The sequence below is a fragment of the Pogona vitticeps genome, chromosome 2, assembly GCF_051106095.1.
Source record: "Pogona vitticeps strain Pit_001003342236 chromosome 2, PviZW2.1, whole genome shotgun sequence".
Lineage (NCBI taxonomy): Eukaryota > Metazoa > Chordata > Lepidosauria > Squamata > Agamidae > Pogona > Pogona vitticeps.
In genome coordinates, this window is record NC_135784.1 from 23,969,471 (window position 1) to 23,990,865 (window position 21,395).

At 45.1% G+C, this 21,395-nt stretch overlaps 2 protein-coding genes across 3 annotated transcripts in view; both read right to left on the reverse strand.

Annotated features, from left to right (window-relative positions):
- The window catches only part of LOC110069929 (uncharacterized), a 36,779-nt gene extending 33,108 nt beyond the window's left edge, over positions 1-3,671 (reverse strand). The window contains exons 1-3 of one of the 2 annotated variants that reach the window (XM_078388335.1): positions 3,403-3,670; positions 2,724-3,300; positions 573-699 (exon numbers count right to left, since the gene is read on the reverse strand). In XM_078388335.1, coding sequence (XP_078244461.1) covers positions 573-699; positions 2,724-2,747 — 151 coding nt within the window. In that variant the 5' untranslated portion in view covers positions 2,748-3,300; positions 3,403-3,670. Of the gene's footprint in view, positions 1-572; positions 700-2,723; positions 3,301-3,402 lie in introns of both variants that reach the window. The other variant, XM_078388334.1, reaches the window with a different exon arrangement.
- Positions 3,672-18,356: 14,685 nt separating this feature from the next.
- The window catches only part of LOC110069932 (tripartite motif-containing protein 10), a 37,059-nt gene continuing 34,020 nt past the window's right edge, over positions 18,357-21,395 (reverse strand). The window contains exons 11-12 of the mRNA XM_078386831.1: positions 20,601-20,831; positions 18,357-19,421 (exon numbers count right to left, since the gene is read on the reverse strand). Of these exons, the coding sequence (XP_078242957.1) occupies positions 19,338-19,421; positions 20,601-20,831 (315 nt within the window). The 3' untranslated portion in view covers positions 18,357-19,337. The remainder of the gene's footprint in view (positions 19,422-20,600; positions 20,832-21,395) is intronic.

A 21,395-nucleotide genomic window follows, 5' to 3' on the forward strand; every position in this document is an offset into this window, starting at 1 on the left:
GTTATGCGAAGATCTTCCATCCGGCCGCCATTTTCACCGCCTCGGTAAGCGAGGGAACCACGCAAAAACGCTGCAGGCGGCCGTTTTGTTGACCCGGCGGCCATTTTGGCCGATAAGCTGTTGGCAAAACATTGCAATGCGAAGATCGGTAAGCGAAACGCTTACCAATCATCACAATGCGATGTTTTGCCATTCAAAACATCGCAATGTGATCACTTTTGCGATCGCAAAATCCGCATCACTATGCGGATTCGTCGTTAAACGGGGCGCTTGTTATGCAAGGCACCACTGTATTTTATTTTAACTCCTCTTTTATGCTGATACACGGTTTCAACTTCCCAATGCCTCCTTTTAAAAAAAAAATCAAAGCAGCTTCTGATCTTACATAAACAGAGGACTCTGAAAACTGGTGAAACAAACACAAGTCAAGGATGTTTATGGGAAAGACTTCCTATTTCCAAACCTTCTCTGACCCCCCCCCCATTCCTTCTGAAGGCCCTCTTGAAAGAAATCAAACCAAAAAATATTAAGTTACCATAGTTTTGGTGAAAGGACATAAACAGGATCCTTACCTAAGCAAGCCACATGGTCATAATTCTCTTGCATGACTTCCCAGTACAAAGCTCTCTGATTATGATCCAGCAAAGCCCACTGACCCTCTGTGAAATATAGAGCCACATCTGAAAAAGTCACAGGATTCTGGGCGAGAGAAAAAAAATATTTTTTCACATACATTATGTCTGGAATCCTTATACTAACCCTTTCTGGGTAAGGAAGCACTATGAACTGCAGTTGAAAGACACCATTTGAGGGGACAAGGAAACAGGGGCTTGAAGGAATAGGTTACAGCCCAGTGATAGCAAACATTTTGAATACAGAAGGTCCAGAGAAAAATCTCTTGGCTCTCTGATTAAAGGGAACTGGTGTAGCAGGTAATGTGGACGATGCCTTTCCCTCTGAAATCCTGACAAGCTGCTGCCAGTCAAAATAGTCAATACAGAGTATGATGGAGAAACTGTCTAGTCCAGGAGACGGACGCTTCTTGTTCCAGGGACTTTCTGCTTCTAATTCCTACCCTTAATTTCTGAACTACAGTCTTCCTAAAAATTTTTTTCTAAAAAAGATGATTACTGCAATTCCTTCCTGCCCTAGAAAGAATGCCACCATTTCAGTCCTAGAAAAGGTATAGTTTTCTCAGATGTTCATTGAAAGAAGACAATTTGAAATTCACTGCTTCCTTCAATTATCTGAAGAACTTTCTGGTCTCAACAAATGTTTGGTCCTCTTTTGCTATCTTTTACCTACCGTCTCCTCTGTTCCTTCTAAAAGAAAATATCTACATCAATAGTGCAAAAATAGCAGTCTTTAAGTCTGAGGGTGCTCCACTGCATGGGTCAGATTTTATCTTTAATAAAAGTTCTAACAGGATACATAAACTGCTGCCCTGGACTCTTGTTTTGGGCTATCTTCCTCTCAAAAGAAAGAACATAAGAACATCAGAAGAGCCCGGCTGGATCAGGACAAGGGCCCATCAAGTCCAGCTTCCTGGATCTCACAGTGGCTGCACCAGATGCCTCTGGGAGCGCACGCGACAACTAGATACCTGTGTCCTGATCCCCCTTCCCTGCATCTGGCATTTAGAGGTCCCTTCCTTCTAAGCCTGGAGATTATACATCCCCATCATGGCCTGTCACCTGCGATGGGCTTTTCCTCCAGGAATCTGTCCAATCCCCTTTTAGCTTCCGCCCAAGATCAGTTCTCCGCTTGGGTCAAATGTGACAGCTGTCATAAAATGCCAGCCAATCTGTATCAGAGGCAGTGCTGCCACAGGTATTTTCCTTTTCCAATGAAGTGACTTTTAAACTATTTAATGGACAATGGGGGGGGGGGGGAACTCTGCCTGACACCCGGATGTGCTGCTGCCATTCAGAGTAAAGGAAAAAGATAGTAGGGCCTAATGGTAGGACCTGGTACGAGGCAACATCCTGTATTCCAGTAACTACTTATCTTTCTCTGAACAATTGGCTTGGAAATATCTGCACTTTTGTCCATCCTCTTGGTTCGTATTAAAAAGAAAGCAGCAATGCCATGGGGCTTTTGCATGAATGGGGCAGTATATAAAACAAATAAATAAAATAAATGGGTGCAGTCTATCTGAGATCCAAGGGCATTCCCCAAACTCATCAACATTGCCTCCAATAGAAACTCCAATAGGACCAAAAAAAGTGCCCTTAACATCTTTCTTTGTCTTTCTTACCCATTAATAAGAACCTTCCACACAGGACTGGCCTACCAGGAGGTAGAAGAGGCAGCTTCCAAAAAAGTTGGCAAATTCTTATAACTGTATTTGTACATGTGTTATGAGCTATCAAGCTGCATCTAACTTATGGTAACCTTAAAACTGAGTTTTCACGATGTGTGTGATTTTAAAGGAATGTTCTTAACCTCTTGAGTTTCCACAGCTGACCTGGACTGTGAACCCAGGTCTCCTCAGTCCTAATCTGTCGCTTTATCCATTATACCCTCCTGGGCTAACTCACTCTGTTTGAATCACCAAGGGAAGAGAGAAGCATATGCCCCAATATATATATAATAAATTTTTTATATATACTGCCCATCTAGAAGCCAAGGCCACTCCGTGATCATGGCTCTGGCCCTCAATTCCATTTGCTCTATCTATTTTCTAATCTACCTGAGGGAACGGGTGGCCTTTTCCCCCTTACCTGAGGCCATTCTGTTGCAGCCATTTCCACTTCCCAAAAAAACTGGTGATCCAGTAAGGATCTTGATTGTTCCAGTGTTGCTTTTGAGACAGGAAGGGGTGACAGGGGTGATGTTCGGCAGAGCCTTGGTCTAAAAGCAGAGGGAGGGGGGAGGAGAGAGAAAGAGAGAAGTAATCTGTTATCTGAAACAGGCAATGAGAAAACAGCATTGGAAAATGTGAAGGTTCATCATCTTTCTATGAGGCTAGAGGAGAAGGTGTCACTCAACAGTAGACAAAAACCAGCGTTTTTGTGGAAGGTTTCAGTTTTACTTATTTTAAGACAGTGCATTTGTTGTTTAAGAACCGCCTGGCAGTTTGAAGTGTTTATATTTGATATCTATTCCGCTTGTCTCCCCTAGCAGGGACCCAAGACAGCAGATTTATCTTTTTATTTTTATTTTTTAACCTTCCTTTCCTTCCTCCTTTTAAGAAGAGGGTCTCAAGGCGCCTTAAGACGATGCCATGCGAGTTGCGCGGTGCAATTTCAAGGCTGGGCGCTTTTGTTTCTCTGCCTGCGGGATCACCGGCCCTTCAGCCTGCAGATAGATGGGCAAGGAAAAAAAAAAGAGAGTTAAAAGCCATTTCAATGGGGAGGCATTTTTTTCCCACGGCTTTCTCCATCCTTTTTCACTACTTACCCACTTGTAAGTACAGTATATCACTCTTCCTGCTGGTTTGTTTCCTATTCCACCTTGAACCTCCAGCAATAGCCACCCACTCTCCCCTCCTACTCCCCGATTTCTAGGGATCCTGTTTCCATCCAGTCTCCTGCTTTTTTTTTTTGAGAACTATCCATTACCCGGTTTCCTTCAAAAGTGCGTCTGCGCAGGCGCGCTCGTTGATTGCACGCAAGGTTCTCATTGCTCATCATGTGACCGAAGCGGCGCCAGGCTCCTGGTAAGAGAATCACAGACCCAACCAATCTATTGGCTGAGCACATAGATGAGTGGCTGAGTCGAGAGTCTTGAAGAATGGATTGATCGTCGATGGGGATATGAAAGAGTGCTGCTTAAAGCTGGAATCTGCTTTGCAGAATCTTCTGCAAAGATTCAGTCGCTTCAATTTCTTTATGTTTCTTCTCTTTCTTGGTTCCCAGAACAAAATAACCTGGCTTTGTTTTATTTCTCTCCTGGCATACATAGTTGCTTCTCATTAGTGTTGCTAATACATAGTACAGTATCATTCTTTCAAGTGTGCTTTGTTTTTGTTATGAGCCGTCAAATCAGAACTGACTTATTGTGACCCTAACAAGGCGTTCAGAGTAAGTCAGCTCTTTAAGGACTGGTTTTAGGAGTTCTATTGTCCCAGTCACATTCGGTGACCAAGTGGGATTCGAACCCTGGTTTCCAGAGACTTGGTCCCTCGCTCTAACCATTATACCCCACTGGGTCAAGGGTGCTTTAGAACCGTGAAAAGAACTGGCCTTGGCCCTAATTAGTTTAGACCACTATTCAGTTCTTTTTTTAAAAAACCCTCTGGTTTATGACTATGGGATATTGTGCTTCTGTAGCCACGATTCAAAAAGCCAGGAAATGGCCGAATATTGCTGCACAATATTGTGCCTGCATTGCCAGCAGGAAAAAGGATGCCAAGCTTTACATAGCAAAGGGCAGCCTGAACGCTGACCACACCAAGGGCAGCAGTCAAGATGCTCTACAGGGTACCCTCTTGTGCTCATTACCATTCACAAAGTGACAGCACACAAGAGAAAATTCCAGAAGCAGACTATTTTTTCATCATTTAATCACTTCTTATTCAAACACCAAACAACTGTCATTGCTGTTTTTCAACAAATGATAGCGGCTTAACTCTATGATTTATAGGGTACCTTCCAACTTTGCAGTTCTAAGATTCTAAGAGAGAGATACCATATGGCAGATGTTTATACATGTATAAAGGTAAAGGTTCTCCTTGACATTTAGTCTAGTCGTGTCCAACTCTAGGGCGTGGTGCTCATCCCCATTTCCAAGGCATAGAGCCAGCGTTTGTCCGAAGACAGTTTCCGTGGTCATGTGGCCAGCGCGACTAGACACGGAACGCTGTTACCTTCCCACCGAGGTGGTCCCTATTTATCTACTTGCATTTACATCTTTCGAACTGCTAGGTTGGCGGGAGCTGGAACAAGCGTTGGGAGCTCACTTTGTTGCATGGATTCAATCTTACGACTGCTGGTCTTCTGACCTTGCAGCACAGAGCTTCTGCAGTTTAACCTGCAGCGCCACCATGTCCCTTTATGCATGTATACATGCCATCAAAATGCAGAAACTGGTTGGGTAGAAATTTGCAAAATGTGTGAATTAGCACTGGGGGGTTAGCCGCTGTTGATATTCAGATCCATTCAAGTACAGTGGACCCTCGACTTGCAGATGGCTCGACTTACAGACTTTTTGAGTTACAGACTTCTCTGGCTGCAAAATTTAGATTCGACTTGCAGCCGGAGAATCGACTTACAGACCAGAAAAAAAAACAAAATGGAACAAAAATAGAATAAAAACCGCCGGTTATGGGATTAATCGGTTTTCAATGCATTGTAGGTCAATGGAGATTCGACCTACAGACTTTACGACTTGCAGACACCATTCCAATAAGGATTAATTCCGTAAGTAGAGGGTCCACTGTACTAGTACTGTAAAAGTGTGTAAGAATCCCTGGCATGGAATAACAATGGCAGAACCAAAGGTAATGCAGTTATACTAAGGGGATTGACTTTTTACAGTTATTAATTGCTTTTAGGAGTATTGTTTGATATTCAGTTCTGTTTTAGTGATTTTTTTAAAGATGCTGGGAGAATTACTCCAGGCAATAGATAGAAGGAAGAAAAACATGAGTTAAGATACTCTGGTTACCTTTGAAGTTTTTAAAGAGGGATCTGTTAAGGAGGGAAACATATCTGGGAGATACACTAGGCATACTACAATTATTGTAGTGTTTTATATTTGGTAGTGCCCTAAGAAGCCTTGACTTATACTGAATCCATTGAAGTGAGTGTCCACCATTTTATCTCAGCTGTCTCTCTTTGGATTCTTGTCTTGTAGTTTCTTCCCCCACCCCACCCCCGCAGAACGGTTATTTCTAGGTATTGCGCAGTGTCCAGGTAAATCAAAATGATGTTAAACAAGTAGTAGGCATCCTTCAGTCTCGAGAGATTATGGTAGCATGCTCTGTATAGAGGTCTTGGAACAGCGTCTAGTGTGGCTGAGAAGGCCAGTTTGAGAGTGACAATCCCTTCCACACTGAAATCAAATACAATCTGTCCCCTGTCCAGCTCCCTGATTTTGCTTGTTTCGGGACTGCCTCTTTGCCTCGGCCTGCTGTACAAGTGTCTCTTCAAATTGGGAGAGGCCAACATGTTCAGGGGCAGAAAAGATTGCTCAGGAAGGTCGGAGGCCTTGTGGCCACAATCCCATTTCCTCACAGCCCAGATCCCTTCCTCAGTTTTCAATTCAATATGGCCTTTCCTCCATACAGACTTCCTGGCCACCCCTATAGCCCAGGCTCCCAAACTTTGCACAGTGACGTCCCAGAAATGTCTGCCTGAGGTGAATCCCTCACGTCCCAACACGTAACGACACAGGTCAAATCTCTCCGGGTTGTTGGGCAAATCTTGACGTCTGTATTCAAAGCTCACGCTTTTGCGATCCTCAGACAGAAGGAGGCGGGGATTTGCTGTGTCCGGATCCAGGGTGACATTTGCTGTTTGGGGACAAAGAAAGACAAAGATCAGAAGAGAAAGTGAGGAGAATGAGGTGGGGAGAACCACGGTGGTGGTGACTTGTGTCATTAACACAACACAGTGGTTTTGTAAAAGCAGCCGTTTAAAGCTTTTTCAACATCTGTTAAGAATCCTGTATAATAAACAAGGAAAAAAGAAAACTATGACGGCTGATAGAGGTAGCCTTTTAGCTGCCTTTACACCCTGCCAGACTCAATGCATGGACAGAGTTGGTGTCTGGCTTTGTTTCCCCATCCCTCCTTTGTGGCCACTTATGGGAGAGCAGTATTTACTTATAACTTTCCCATTAGCTTTTTCTTAAAAAGAAAGGCCAGCTGAAACTGAAGAAACTGGTTTATTGACTACATTTTGAGCTGGCCTGGTACAAATGCAGCTCATTTCTGGCACTTTTTTTTCTGATAAGGGTTCTTTTCTATATATACCAGTATCTAAGACCCCCAATTTTGAATGGCTTGCGTTCTTACCCCCTCCATTCACAACCACTCTAATGCTGCCCAAGGACACCTCGCCCACCCACCCACTGGCATCCACAGCTCCATTGTATGACCTCTCCTTCTCCTTGCTTACTTCACTCTCCTGCCTCCTAGTCTTTTAACCCCCCCCAATTGTTTTAAAACCTTTATATTTTCCTTCTCAGTTTTCACTACTGTGACATGTGTGAAAGTGGTAACATTAAGAAAAACAGAAGGAAGGACCAACTCATATCCCAAGAAAACTGAATAGGAGCATCAATAAGGCATGGAGAGATGGGAGACTGAACAGGAGAAGCCGACTCATAAAGGAATGTCACCCGAGGACATGTGCACCCACAAAGTGCAAGAAACAGCACACATCAGAGTGGTCCTGGGGTCCGGATGAGCAGATCCTGCTCTGGAGCAAATCTCAGCAGAGAGGAACAAAAATATACGGGCCTCTCAGAAGTGGTGTAAAACCTCTCAGAAAGTTTTGACTCAACTGACACTCTATTCAGCTCTCTGTCATCTGAACGCCAGATGGCAGCACAGCTACTAGAAGTGCAAGGAAATGTGAGCAGATTCTCAATGCAGGTGGGCCCACAGAAATGAAGTTAATAAAAATCTTTATTGTGCTCCAATTTTATTGTCCTCCCCTAGCCTTTTGCCAATATGCTACTAGAAAACCTCCGGCCTGAGTGTGTATGCTCAAGATTATGCTTTGGCAGATATGCTTAGATTGTATTCCTGCATCGAGCAGGGGGTTGGACTTGATGGCCTTGTAGGCCCCTTCCAACTTCACTTTTCTGTGATCAGCCTAATCAAGTTGTTGCTCTTAGTAGGGATAGAGTGACAGAAACAAAACTGTTCGTTTTTAAGATGTACTTACAGTGGTGCCTCGCTTAACTATGATAATTCATTCCAGGAAAATCGCTGTTAAGCGAAAACGTCGTAAAGCGAAATTAAAAAACTCATTGAAACACATTGAAAACCGTTCAACGCTTTCCAATAGGCTAAAAAATCACCGTCCAGCGAAGATCCTCCATACGGTGGCCATTTTTGTGCCTGTGTAGCGAGGAATCCCTAAGCACAGCGGGGAGCCATTTTAAGCACCCGGAGGCCATTTTGAAAACCCGACAAAGCAGGGAACCAATCATCGCTAAGCGAAATTCCCCCATTTAGACCATCGTTTTGTGATCACAATTGCGATCGCAAAAACATTGTCGTAAAGCGGATTCGTCATAATGCGGGGTAATCATTAAGCGGGGCACAACTATATTTATTTATTTATTGGATTTCTATCCCGCCCATTTAGACCAAAGGTTTACTCTACTTATATATTATCCCTCTTGGCCAATATTCCTTCTCTTTGAATTTCTGTGCACAACATGGTGACTTTTAGCCGACACTGGGCTAAGCCACAAGGAGGACTACTCTGGGGGGGGGGGAACCCTCTCGCAGTTCAGAAACTGCAGAAGAAGCGAGCAATTGATTTGATGGATCTACTCCAGATGGGTCTAGCAATTGGATCCAAGCCTTTGTCACATGTATAAAGAACCTCAAAGCAAGATGCATCAATATGCGAGCCATCAGAAATGTACCTTTCTGCAGCAGGATATTTTTATAAATGACTTGGGCTTTCATGGAGGTCTGGGGTCCAGATATCAAAGTATCTATGAAAAGAAACCAATATAAAGATTAAGCAACACACTTTCTCATACACAAAAATATCTGTTTATAAGGCTGCATAGGTTTCTAATACAGGATTAAATAAACACTGCATAGATGCTGCTTCACCTCAAAAAATTTCTCCAAATTTATTTTAAATATTTGGTAATGAGGAATTCATCACAAAAATCTAAAGAACAGGTTTATTTTTAAAAACATTGAGACAATTTTATTTTACAAAGACTGGAAGTCTTATTGTATTTGTATTCTTGATGGATTTAATTATCATTTTGGTCCCTTAGAACTTTCGTTACAAAACTCATAGTATTTTTTATTACTGTATTGAATATCTTTAACTATTCTACTGCATTAGAGCACCGTGAGTTCCTTTTTTCATTTCCAGTGAACAAAGTGTTTTAAATCCACCATTTTTTTTGCGGTATCCCTCTAAAAGTCAACTTCTCCTAATATGATAGGACTCCCTTATCCATGGAATCAGTATCTGCTAATTCACTTATCCACATTCTGAAAATTCTGAAAATATTAAAATTTAAAAACTGAAAGATTTAGTTAGCAGAACCAGCCACTATAAGTAGTGAGAGACCATGCTATGTATGCCATTTCTCTGAGAAATATTCTTCCAAATGTCACTGCCACGGTGGGCTACTAGAGAGATCCAGAGTCCATTTTCTATTTATTTATTTATTTATTATATAATCCACATTTTTCAGTATCCGGGGGGGCTTGCAAATGCTCCCCCGTGGATACAGGGGTCCTACTGTAGTTTCTTTCCTGTAAGGTAAAGGTAAAGGTTCCCCTTGACATTTAGTCCGATCGTGTCCGACTCTAGGGGGTGGTGCTCATTCCTGTCTCCAAGCCATAGAGCCAGCGTTTTTCCGAAGACAGTTTCCATGGCCACGTGGCCAGTGCGACTAGACACGAAATGCCGTTACCTTCCCACCGCAGTGGTATCTATTTATCTACTCACATTGTTACATGCTTTCGAACTGCTAGGTTGGCAGGAGCTGGGACAAGCGTTGGGAGCTCACTCCATTGTGTGGATTTGATCTTACGACTACTGGTCTTCCGACCTTGCAGCATGGAGGTTTCTGCAGTTTAACCCACAGCGCCACCACATCCCTGTAAATGTCTTCCCTGTAAAAATTCCTGCCTTAACCCTCTTGGGGATAGAGTTTACCAAAGCTTCACAGGTTGCCACTGGAGCCCTCTTCCACTCTTCCATGACAACATCACAGAGCTGGTGGAAGTTAGAGACTTCCGTTTCAGGGTGCCCCACAGATGCTCAATAAATAGGGTTTAGGTCTGGAGACATGCTTGGCCAGTCCATCACCTTTACCCTCAGCTTCTTAAGCAAGGCAGTGGTCATTTTGGAGGCGTTTGGGGTCATCATCATGTTGGAATCCTGCCCTGCGGCCCAGTCTCCAAAGGGAGGGGATCATGCTCTGCTTCAGTATGTCACAGTACGTGTTGGCATTCATGGTTCCCTCAATGAACTGTAGCTCCCCAGTGCTGGCAGCACTCATGCAGCCCCAGACCACGACACTCCCACCATCATGTTTGACTGTAAAATATTTATGAATATCCTCCTTCCATCTTATTGCACAGTGTCTGAGAGTCACCCTATGTTGTGTCTATTTTGAGATCAGGAAAAGGAAAAAGTGGCTGGGCTTTGCTGATTTGATTGCAATTTGTGACAGTAACAAAACAAACAAAAACAAAAAACCCAAAAAACCCACATGTTTTCTTGTTCCCTTTAGGTCCAGGGTCGATCTTTGCAGGCATTCTGCCTTACCTCTGAATTGCTTCATCCTCTCAGCTAGAAAGGTATTTCTGTCGTGGACATCCTGTATCTTTGAATTCAGCTCAGTAGGGAAAACCACAGGATTCTGAAATGTCTTTTTCTTCCCATGGCTGACAGAGAGAATAACAACTTTATTTCACCACCCACCCAATCAAACTCAAAATCCTTCATAAAGGGACTGATTGGATAAAGAAACCCACAGAAAGCCTAGGGCAGCCATAAACCTCATGGGGTCCTCAGGCAGCAAGTGAATCTTAAGGGGTCTTTTCACAGGCCTCCCAGCCTCCCCTCAGGGCCTTTCTCTGTTAAAAATACAAGTACTCTCCCTCCCCCCAAAATGGTCTACTTCTGTAGTTTTTACTTTGGAAGATTGGTGGGGAACCTAAGAGCCTCTCCCCCCCCTTCTTGAGAAATGAAGAAACCCCAAAGCAGAAGTCTCAATTTAGGCACCTTCTGTTCCTATTTTCAAATGGCTGAAAATGGATTTTTAGGGCTTGGTACAGCCTGCAGAAGGGGTTTGGGGGGGGACTGTCCTCTAACGACGCTCAAATGAAACAGAGAGTCTTCATTGTGGCTCATAATCGAAGTCCGAGTTTAGGGGGCCAAAAATAACAGGAGCTCCACAGGTTTCTGAGCTGAGAACCGGCCTCGGGTTGTGGTTGGAGTGATGGATTGGGAGTCCGACTTCATGCCTAAGCTTCACCCTCAAAGTGAAAACTACAGAGATAGATGTGGAAAAGGTGTAATATAGAAATGCAGCAAATAAGTAAGTACTGTTTGTAATGTCTGTGTAATTAGGTAAAGGTTCCCCTTGACATTTAGTCCAGTTGTGTCCGACTCTAGGGCTCAATGCTCATCCCTTTTTCCAACCCATAGAACCAGCCTTTGTCCGAAGACCGTTTCCATGGTCATGTGGGCAGCGCGACTAGACATGGAACAATCTTACCTTCCCACCGTGGTGGTACCTATTTATCTACTCGCATTTTTACATGCTTTCGAACTGCTAGGTTGGCAGGACCTGGGACAAGCGACGGGAGCTCACTCTGTTGCGTGGATTCTATCTTACGACTGCCGGTCTTCTGACCTTGCAGCACAGAGGCTTCTGTGGTTTAACCCACAGCACCACCACATCCCCCCACAGCACTACCACCACATCCTGTTACACTAGTGGAAAGCTGTAGGGGGTGATTTTTTGTGATTAAAAACTTTCTCCTACTGTTCTGTAGCTTAACTCCCAAGCAGTAATTCCTTTCCTTTCATGGAAACTTAGAGATGCAGGACAGGGTCATTCATTACCATAAATAGGTTTGCCGAACACAATCTCCGGAGCGATAGGAAGGCTCTACGGCGCCCGTGGCAGCCGCAGAATTGTGAATGGATTGTCCGGTCCCATGGGGCTGGACCCTTGTTATGTCCATATGTGTCGGGGCATTCATATATGAATACCCCCATCTCTAGTTGGTACCACCTGAGGGAAGAGACTTGGTAATCAAAGATTTCCTCCTCATATCCCTCTTCTCCCACAACATTCATGGTATGAAACAAATAATGTAGGAATTATAAAAGCTACGGAACAGGAGGAGGAACATTTTAATTTCTGGGAAGGGATTCCCTCACGATGACTTTGGCAGCCTTCCAGAGGCACAGCTACATGAACAGATTTCAACCACCATTTGCTGACCAGTCCTGTAACAGTTTGCTTTCTGCTTTCCTTATCGGTTCCTTCACCTCTGCTGGGTTTGCATGCATGAATTCCTGCTCTGCAATGACAAGACCTCACAACAGAGAGGTTTCTAGAGGTTGCTTGAGAAAGATGGTTCATGTTTTTTTTCATAATCTCTGCTTGGATCTCGGAGAGAACATCACTTTTCTATATAGAGACAACAAACTAGGTTATATAACTCCATGTTTTCACAGGGTACAGAAAAGTTTGGGAATTTGTAATTGGCCTGACATTTTACCATCTATCTTGCAGGCTGCATGATGCTTAAATCATGCTTTCTGAGCTTCCATGAGAACATTATTAATCACGTTTTAATTTTATTAAAATTTTAAAATGGTTTTTTGTACCATGAAATATTTTACTCTCTTTGTTACATTCTCTCAAGCCACTTCCAACTTTTGACAGCCCTTAGAATTAGGGACTGTAGCAACCCCAGACCTACTGGAGTATCCCACCATGTAGTTATGCTGCCACCAACCCTTCGCTCTCCCAAGTCACCCAGACCAGGAATGGATTTTAATAAACAAGAGAACAAGGTTTATTGAAAAAACAAACAGGGTAAATAAAAGGATCAGGTAAATAGGATACTGGAACTTGGGATAGTCCCAATCATACACATACAACAGATTGGTTCCCACGGAACACTTTAAGGTAACGCACAGACCCTGAACTTATCCGTTCTGGCTACCTAGATAGAAACCTGAACCTATCAGGTATGTACTATCTGACGAACAGTTGTACCCAGTCTGACCCACAGACTCCAACTCCACTTCTCCACGTCAGCTCTCTTACGAAGGACTTCCCCCAAATATATACAGTACAGCTCCTCCCCCCTGATGTCCCGCCTTCCACTCCCCATAGGATGGAACTTTCCCTCCAAACCCATGACAGACAGGTACCATCAGTGCGGTATGTGACACCTCCCCCCTTTATAAGTTGTTTTGCGGGGGAAAAGCTAAAGTGCTTTTCTCCAAAAAAACAACCAGGATCAAAACACATAAACAGTTATACATTATAATACAATCCCATAACCCATACTTACTCACTCTAGGTCAAACATATCACTTATGCATTTATACATTAATATTTGCAATACATTAAGTTACCTTTATTAATACAAACCAAGCCTGTTCAATAAACAGGTACATTTAACTTTTGGTCACCAATATACACAGTCCATGGTTTCTTCGCCGTCTTCACTCGTCGGGTCTTCTTGACAAGGCGTCAGCAACACAGTTCATTGTCCCTCTGACCACCTTCACTTCAAAGTCAAAATCTTGCAGGTTTAAAGCCCACCTCATAAGTTTACTATTATGGGTTTTCATTGTCTTTAACCACTGCAGTGGTGAGTGGTCAGTGCACAGAACAAAATGTCTTCCCCAGATGTAAGGTTTGGCCTTCTGAATCGCGTATACTATGGCCAGGCACTCCTTTTCCACGGTTGCCAAATGTCTCTCACCGTTCTGGAGTTTCCTACTCAGGTAGGACACTGGATGCTGGTCACCATTTTCATCCTCCTGGCAAAGAACTGCTCCTACCCCGCTGTTAGACGCATCGGTGTAGATGATGAACTCCCGGTCGAAGTCGGGAGCACGCAGCACTGGATAATGGATGAGCGCCTCCTTCAACCTCTGGAACGCCTCCTCACAGTCGCTGGTCCACGGGATGCGGTCATCAGTCTTCTTCCGCGTCAGATTGGTCAGCGGAGTCGCCATCTCGCTAAACCTCGGGATGAACTTTCTGTAGTAGCCCACCAACCCAAGAAATGATTTGACTTTTTTCTTGGTGTTGGGTCTGGGCCAATCACGAACGGCTTCTATCTTGGCCTCTAGGGGTTTGATCACTCCTCCCCCTACTATGTGACCCAAGTATTTTATTTCTGGGCTACCCAGCTGACACTTGCTTGCCTTTACTGTTAGCCCTGCTGCACTTAACCTCTGCAGCACTATCTCCAGGTGTTTCAGGTGATCTTCCCAGGTATTGCTGAAGATCCCTATATCGTCAATGTAGGCCACAGTAAAGTCACTGAGCCCTGCTAAGGTCTGGTCCATCAGCCTTTGGAATGTGGCTGGTGCATTTCTGAGACCAAAACTAAGGACTCTAAACTCATATAGACCGAAAGGGCTGCAAAATGCGGTCTTTTCCTGATCCCTGGGATCAATCCTTAATTGCCAGTAATCCTTTACTAGGTCCAACGATGAAATGAACCGACAACCCCCTATGGTTTCAATCAGGTTGTCTAGCCTGGGCATTGGGTAGGCATCAGGAGTGGTTACGCGGTTTAATTTCCGGTAATCTACACAAAATCTAATGCTCCCATCAGGCTTGTCCACCAGGACTATCGGAGAGGACCAAGGACTAGAAGAGGGGACGATTATGTTCTCCCTAAGCATCTCGTCCAGCTCCTTCCGCACCTTGTCCCTATAGGGTCCCGTCACTCGGTACGGGGATACTGCTTGCGGGGGTGCATCCCCTGTGTGGATCCGATGCATCACTCCCTTCACTATCCCCGGCTTATTTGAAAAAACCTTATGATATTTAGTGAGCAGCACTTTTAGTTCTTGCTGCTGGTCCTGGGTGAGTGCAGGACTGATCTTCACCTCATCTGGGTTGTATTTCACTTCCCCTCTACCCTCCCAGAAGGGCAATTCAGCTTCCTCACTCTCAGCTGCTTTTATGGCAGATAAAACCCTCTGTTCCCCTCTGTAGTAGGGTTTCAGGGCATTCACATGTACCACCCTCCTTGCTTGGTGTTCCTCCTGTTCTATAAGGTAGTTCAGGTCCGACATCTTGGAAATGACCCTGTATGGTCCTGCCCATTTGAGCTGCAGTTTGTTCTCTTTGCAGGGCCTAAGCCAAAGCACTTCCTCCCCTGGGTTAAAGTGCCTCTCCCTGGCTTTCTGGTCATACCAGGTTTTCTGTCTGACCTTCTGAGCTTGCAGGTTTTCTGCTGCTAGCTCTAGGTTTCTCTTCAGGTCATTCATTAAAGTGTCTATATACGTCACAACATCTTGTGGGTCACCCTGGGTGATCTGCTCCCAATTCTGTTTGATTAAATCAAGTGGACCTTTTACTTTTCTCCCAAACAAAAGTTCAAACGGACTGAACCCGGTACTGGCTTGGGGCACTGATCGGTAAGCAAACAAAAGGGATTGCAGCTTCTGGTCCCAATTGTTTGGATTCTCTGCCAAGTAAGCCCTAATCATGCGCATCAGAGTCCCATTGAACTTCTCCGTTAACCCATTACTTTCGGGGTGATAGGCAGTGGTTTCCTTGTGTTTAATTCCACAGATTTGCCATAACCGTTTCATGAGCTTTGATGTAAACGATGTGCCCAAATCTGTGATTATTTCTGAGGCAAATCCCATCCTGGACATATACCCCACCAAGGCATCTGCCACTGTGTTAGTTTCGATGTTAGTCAAGGGAATGGCTTCGGGGTACCTCGTGGCATGGTCCACAATGGTGAGAATGAACCGGTTCCCCCTCTTTGTGGCCTTGGGCAAAGGTCCCACAATATCCACTCCTATACATTTGAACGGGGTGTCAATCACAGGCAAAGGGCACAACTTCGCTTTGGTCCTGTCACGGTTATTCCCCTGCCTCTGACACACATCACATTGTTTACAGAACTCCTTGATCTGCTTCCCTATTTCAGGCCAGTAAAAATTTTGTGTGATTCTCTGCTGTGTTTTGTTCACCCCCAAGTGCGCAGCAAACATGTCAGAGTGCCCCCTTTGTAAGATCATGGGGCGATACTTTTCAGGTACCACTAGCTGACTTCTGATCCCATCTCCCCCTTTTGAGATATTCATCAGGGTCTCTCTATATAAAATTCCCTTTTTCTCGTGAAATCTCGCTGGGGTTTCAGGTGTTAGCTGGGTGTCTGTCACCTTTTCAAAACACTTTCGGAGAGTGGCATCTGCCTTTTGCTCTTGGCCAAATTTGCTGTCTGTGGTTAAGGTTTCTGCCACAGCTTCGGGACTACCCTCATCTGCTTCAGCCTCGGGCTCTTCAGTACCCCCCTGAACTGTCCCCGTGGTAGCTTGTGAGCGTGTAATTACTAGCACCCGTTTCACATGTTCAGCCAAGTCATTTCCCACGAGCACGGCTGCTGGCAGAGTCGATGAAATCGCTAGACGCCAAACTCCCCTCCAGCCTTGAAAGCTCACAGGTACCTCAGCTACTGGCAGTGAGATCACCTGCCCCTCAATCCCTGCCACCTTCAGGCTCTCATTTGGGATTATATGCTTCCTAGGAATAATGTCTGGATGGCACAGGGTCACCTGGGAACAAGTATCCCTTAGCCCCCTATACTGATGGTCAAGTATTCCTACGTCCACCCCAGCGGCCTCAAACAATTGCGAATCTGTCCTAACTAGTAAGCAGCGCTTGACCTCCACAAGAGGACCATTTTCCCCAGCCTGATCAGCAGATGTAACTGGTCCAGAGTGAGTCGCCATGGCAACAGGCTCCCTCAGTGGCAAGGAGCTTTGCTCTGTCTGGACACAGAACACAGCTTTTGGCTTGGTTCCACTCAAATCATGAGGCAAATTTCCCTTTAGCTGCTTTAATTTCTCACACTCTGAGATTAGATGGCCCTTTCCTTGACAGAAATAACATTTTCTGCTGTACTTGGAGTCTTTCTCCTCTGTTTTTGGTTTTCCCTCCAAAATCTGAGGTCTTGGTGGTTTCATGTCAGAGGGCTTCCCTTCAACATGGGCCCCTCCCCCTTGCTGGTTTTTCCCTGGTCCCTGAGAGTACCGGCTGTAGGTTTCTTTGGGCTTACCCACAGTTTTCCCCTCAGCACCTAAGGGCTTCCTTATTTGGGAAATAAAATCTGCGATCTCCGCCGCTTCTGTCACAGTTTTAGGTTTCCTCTCTCTCACATGGAACTTTAGTTCCCCATGCAGGACTGAATAAAATTGTTCCAGCGCTATCAGGTCTTTGAGCTGCTGGAAGGTCTCTGTCCCCTCCTGAGACAGCCATTTCTCTAGCAACCTCACCAGTTGGGCCCCCACTTGGGTAAAAGTCTGCTCTGGTTTTTTTTGTGAGTGACCTGAATTTTTGCCTCAGCTGTTCAGCATTTATCCCATGCCGGGCAAACACCAGTTTTTTAAACTCAGCGAAGTCTTTCAGCAGTTCCACTGGCATCTCTGCATAGACTTCTGCCAGGCTGCCACTGATTAAAGATCGCATAATGGTCATCTTCTCAGTTTCCCTTACTGAGAAGTCCACAAACGCTCTTTCCACGAGGGAAAAGAACACCTCAGGGCAATCTCCCTTGTTGTACACAGGGAATTTCTTCAAGTCAGTTTTAGACAGGCTGCCTTCCCCATTCCCTGGGTTCCCCTCATTATTATTGTTATTCCTATTTCTACTCATTATTTCCAGCTTCTTCAGCTCAAACGCCATTCTTTCTAACTCCAACTGTCTCTGTTTCTCTTCCCTTTCCATTTCAAATTGTCTTTGTTTCTCCCTTTCCCTTTCCTCCATTTCCCTCACCCTCAGTTCATGCTGTTGGGCTAGGAGCATTTTTCTGAGTTCTGAGGTCAGTTCTCCCGTGCTCTCATCCTGCACTGAGCCAAATTCCTCCTCAGAACCTTGTTCTCCCTGTGGTTCTCTCACTTCCCCCATTTCTGCCATTTGGCTTCGAGTCAAGGGCATAATCCCCCCCAGAACAGGCTGCCTTCAAAAGTCACGCCTCAAAATAAAACGACGACTTTTTTTCTTTTGCCTCAGAAACAGCCTTCTATAGACTGCTGCTGTCCCTCCAGCACCCACTTGCAACTGTTGCCAGACAGAATCCACCCCCTCTGCTAGGCCTCTCAGCAGACAGGCTAGATCACTGTTACTTCACGCAGCTTTGCCTCAGCCCTTTCCCGCCAAAACGGGTTGCCTCAGAGCTCCCTAATCTAGTCCCCCAATCTGAGTTTGCATGTTCTTCCACTAGCCTACCTCCCCGTGAGGTAAGCCTAGAAGATTACCTACGCGCCCTCAGATTTTCCCTGACTAGACCCCCCTTGCTCTGGGCACACTAGCCAAGGCTTTGCTGGACCACTGGGCAACTGGACCAGTCGTATCCCACCCGCTGGACACCAACAAATGTAGCAACCCCAGACCTACTGGAGTATCCCACCCTGTAGTTATGCTGCCACCAACCCTTCACTCTCCCAAGTCACCCAGACCAGGAATGGATTTTAATAAACAAGAGAACAAGGTTTATTGAAAAAACAAACAGGGTAAATAAAAGGATCAGGTAAATAGGATACTGGAACTTGGGATAGTCCCAATCATACACATACAACAGATTGGTTCCCACGGAACACTTTAAGGTAACGCACAGACCCTGAACTTATCCGTTCTGGCTACCTAGATAGAAACCTGAACCTATCAGGTATGTACTATCTGACGAACAGTTGTACCCAGTCTGACCCACAGACTCCAACTCCACTTCTCCACGTCAGCTCTCTTACGAAGGACTTCCCCCAAATATATACAGTACAGCTCCTCCCCCCTGATGTCCCGCCTTCCACTCCCCATAGGATGGAACTTTCCCTCCAAACCCATGACAGACAGGTACCATCAGTGCGGTATGTGACAGGGACCTCTGTAAGTTCTGGCCAATGACAGGTGTTTAATAAATGTATTAAAAAGAGAAACGTACAAAGATATTTATAAGCATCCTCATTACAATCCATTGCTATGTGTTTTGAAAAGTTATATCAGAACAAATTGGAAGAAGAAGAGGGCGCAGAGGAGTCTTCCTCTGTCTGCCAGGGAGGGGAGGAAAGGGTTGTGCAGAGGCAGTGCCCCAGAGTAAGAAAAATGGAATTATGATTATTATTGTAATACAGTAAGACCCCCATGTCCATGGAGGATCAGTTCCAAGACACACACACTTCCATGGATGCGGAAAAATGCAGATTATAGCAATAACAGCACTTTCTAGTAATCAGCTACAATGACATTGTAGAAATATATTTCTTTAGCAAATTCTATACATAACATAGTCCCTGGCTAGCGTCAAGTTCTGATAAATTCATTGCTATAAATATATATTTCCAAGAATTGTTCTTTTAATATTTTCAGACCATCAGTAAGTGAATCAGTGGATACTGATCCCGTGCATACGGTGGTCCTGCTGTACCTACAAGAATGCAAGACAATTTCCTTTACACAAAGACCCCTCCCAGTTTTAAGGATGTACTAATGGTAACAAGTGGATCCACTGACCTTTCCAAGATGCTTCTAACATCCTGGGGGGGGGGGGGAAGAGAGAAAGAAGAAACAGTTTAATGCCACTTGCCCACCATTCTGTCGGGGGGGGGCACAATGGCCCTCCTGATTCCACTATAAACTCACCCCATTAAGGAGGAGATCTATAACCTCCAACCAGTAGGGCTAGAAAAGCCTTTGCATGTCTCTGGATTGTCACAAAGGGATTGTCACAGAGGTATGTCAAGTCAGTGGTATTTCGGGGGGGTCAGGGCTATAGTAGAAAGTAGGCAAGATTTCTTTTCTACGTGGTCTTAATCTGTTTTTCTGGACATCATCACTTTTATTGCAAGAATATACAGTGGTGCCTCACATAACGAGCGCACCATTTAACGACGAATTCGCATAGCAATCCGTTTTTTGGGATCGCTAATGCGATCACGTACCGATGCCTAGATAGGCAAAAACTCGCTTTGCGACGATCGGTAAGCGTTTCGCTTACTGATCTTCACATAGTTTTTTTTAAAATCAGCTGTTCGGTGGTTACAAAATGGCCGCCGGAACACCCAAAATGGCCACGCGCAGCGTTTTCGCGCCCTGCCTTCGCTTACCGAGGGCGCGAAAATGCCTGCGCTATGGAGAAACATCGCATAATGGTGAGTTTTGGGCCCATTTGGAACGGGCCCAATGGGCTTTTTTGTCCCGTATAGCGATGTTTCCCCATAGCGATGGTTAATCCGGAACAGATTAACCTCGCTATGCGGGGCACCACTATATTCACAGGAAGTAGCATTACCTTCTAAAATAGTGTGTGTGTGTGTGTGTGTGTCAGTGTGCATGACCACCTGTCAGAAGGGCCCCAGCTCTGAAGCCTTGTAAGAGAGAAGCCCTGATGGATAAGACCAGCTACTCCAGTGCCCTGTTTCCAGGAGGCGCCAAGCAGCTTGTTCTGGAAGGCTCAGAAGGGTCTGTGTGAAGGGTGCCTTGGAATCAAAGTATTGGCAGAGAAATGACAATGGCAAGTCTTTCCATCAATATTTAGTCCACACTGAGGTAAACAAGACTATCCTTCTTGCCCTGATGCTCCTGCAGGAACTAAAGTTGGTTCTCTCTCTACATCAAAATGGATCCCTTGATTCCTTCTGTGGGTGAGTCCAGAAAAGTATTTCAGAACCAGCTTTCTCATGGAGAGCAACCTGAACTACTTCTGTTCATCTTACCTTCAGCAGTATCTCTGGGGGCTGCTGGTACTTCTGCTCCATCTCCCGGATGAGACCTCCAAGACAGGAGAGCTCCTCGGACAGCCTGGCCAGGTGCTCCTCTCTTTTCCTTGCAATCTCCTTCTCCACCTCTTCTAGCCGGGCCAGAAGAAGCTTCTCTTGTTCGTTCAGAAAGGAGTGAAATTCTCTGAATTGTTCCTTTGTCTTTTCCATCTCTGCCCTTGTTTGCTTCTGCAGTAGGGGGCCAGAAAGGAGGAGAAAAAATTGAGGATTATGGTAGAGTCTGCGAATGGTGGATTCCGGACCTTCTTTTCCTGCTGATCTCCTAATCCTTCAATATTGGACACACTGGCTAGGACTCCTGGGGAAAAATATCCAGGGGGACGGAAAGCTGCCCTTCTGTAAAGTCTACAATTTTTTCATAGCTCCTGTACATTTTCACAAATACTCTGGAAGTACACGATTCTCCTTTGATGGAGGTCTTTTATATGGAGGTTGAATGGCCATTAAGTAGGGATGCTTTTAACTGCGGATTTCTTGCTTTGATGGGGGTCAGATTCAGTGGTCACTCTGGTCGCTTCTGACTCTGTAACTGTATGATCAATACTGGGGTGGGCAAAGCACAGCCTCCAGGTTTCACATGGCTCCTTGATGATTCAACCCAGGGCCTTTAGTGGTCCTGGACTGCTAGCCCCTCTCCCATCCTATCCCCATGAATGGAATTTCTTTCTTTCAAAAAGTTCTCTCACTGTGTGCGTAACTGTGCAAATGTCTATAATTTTGTCCCCGACATCC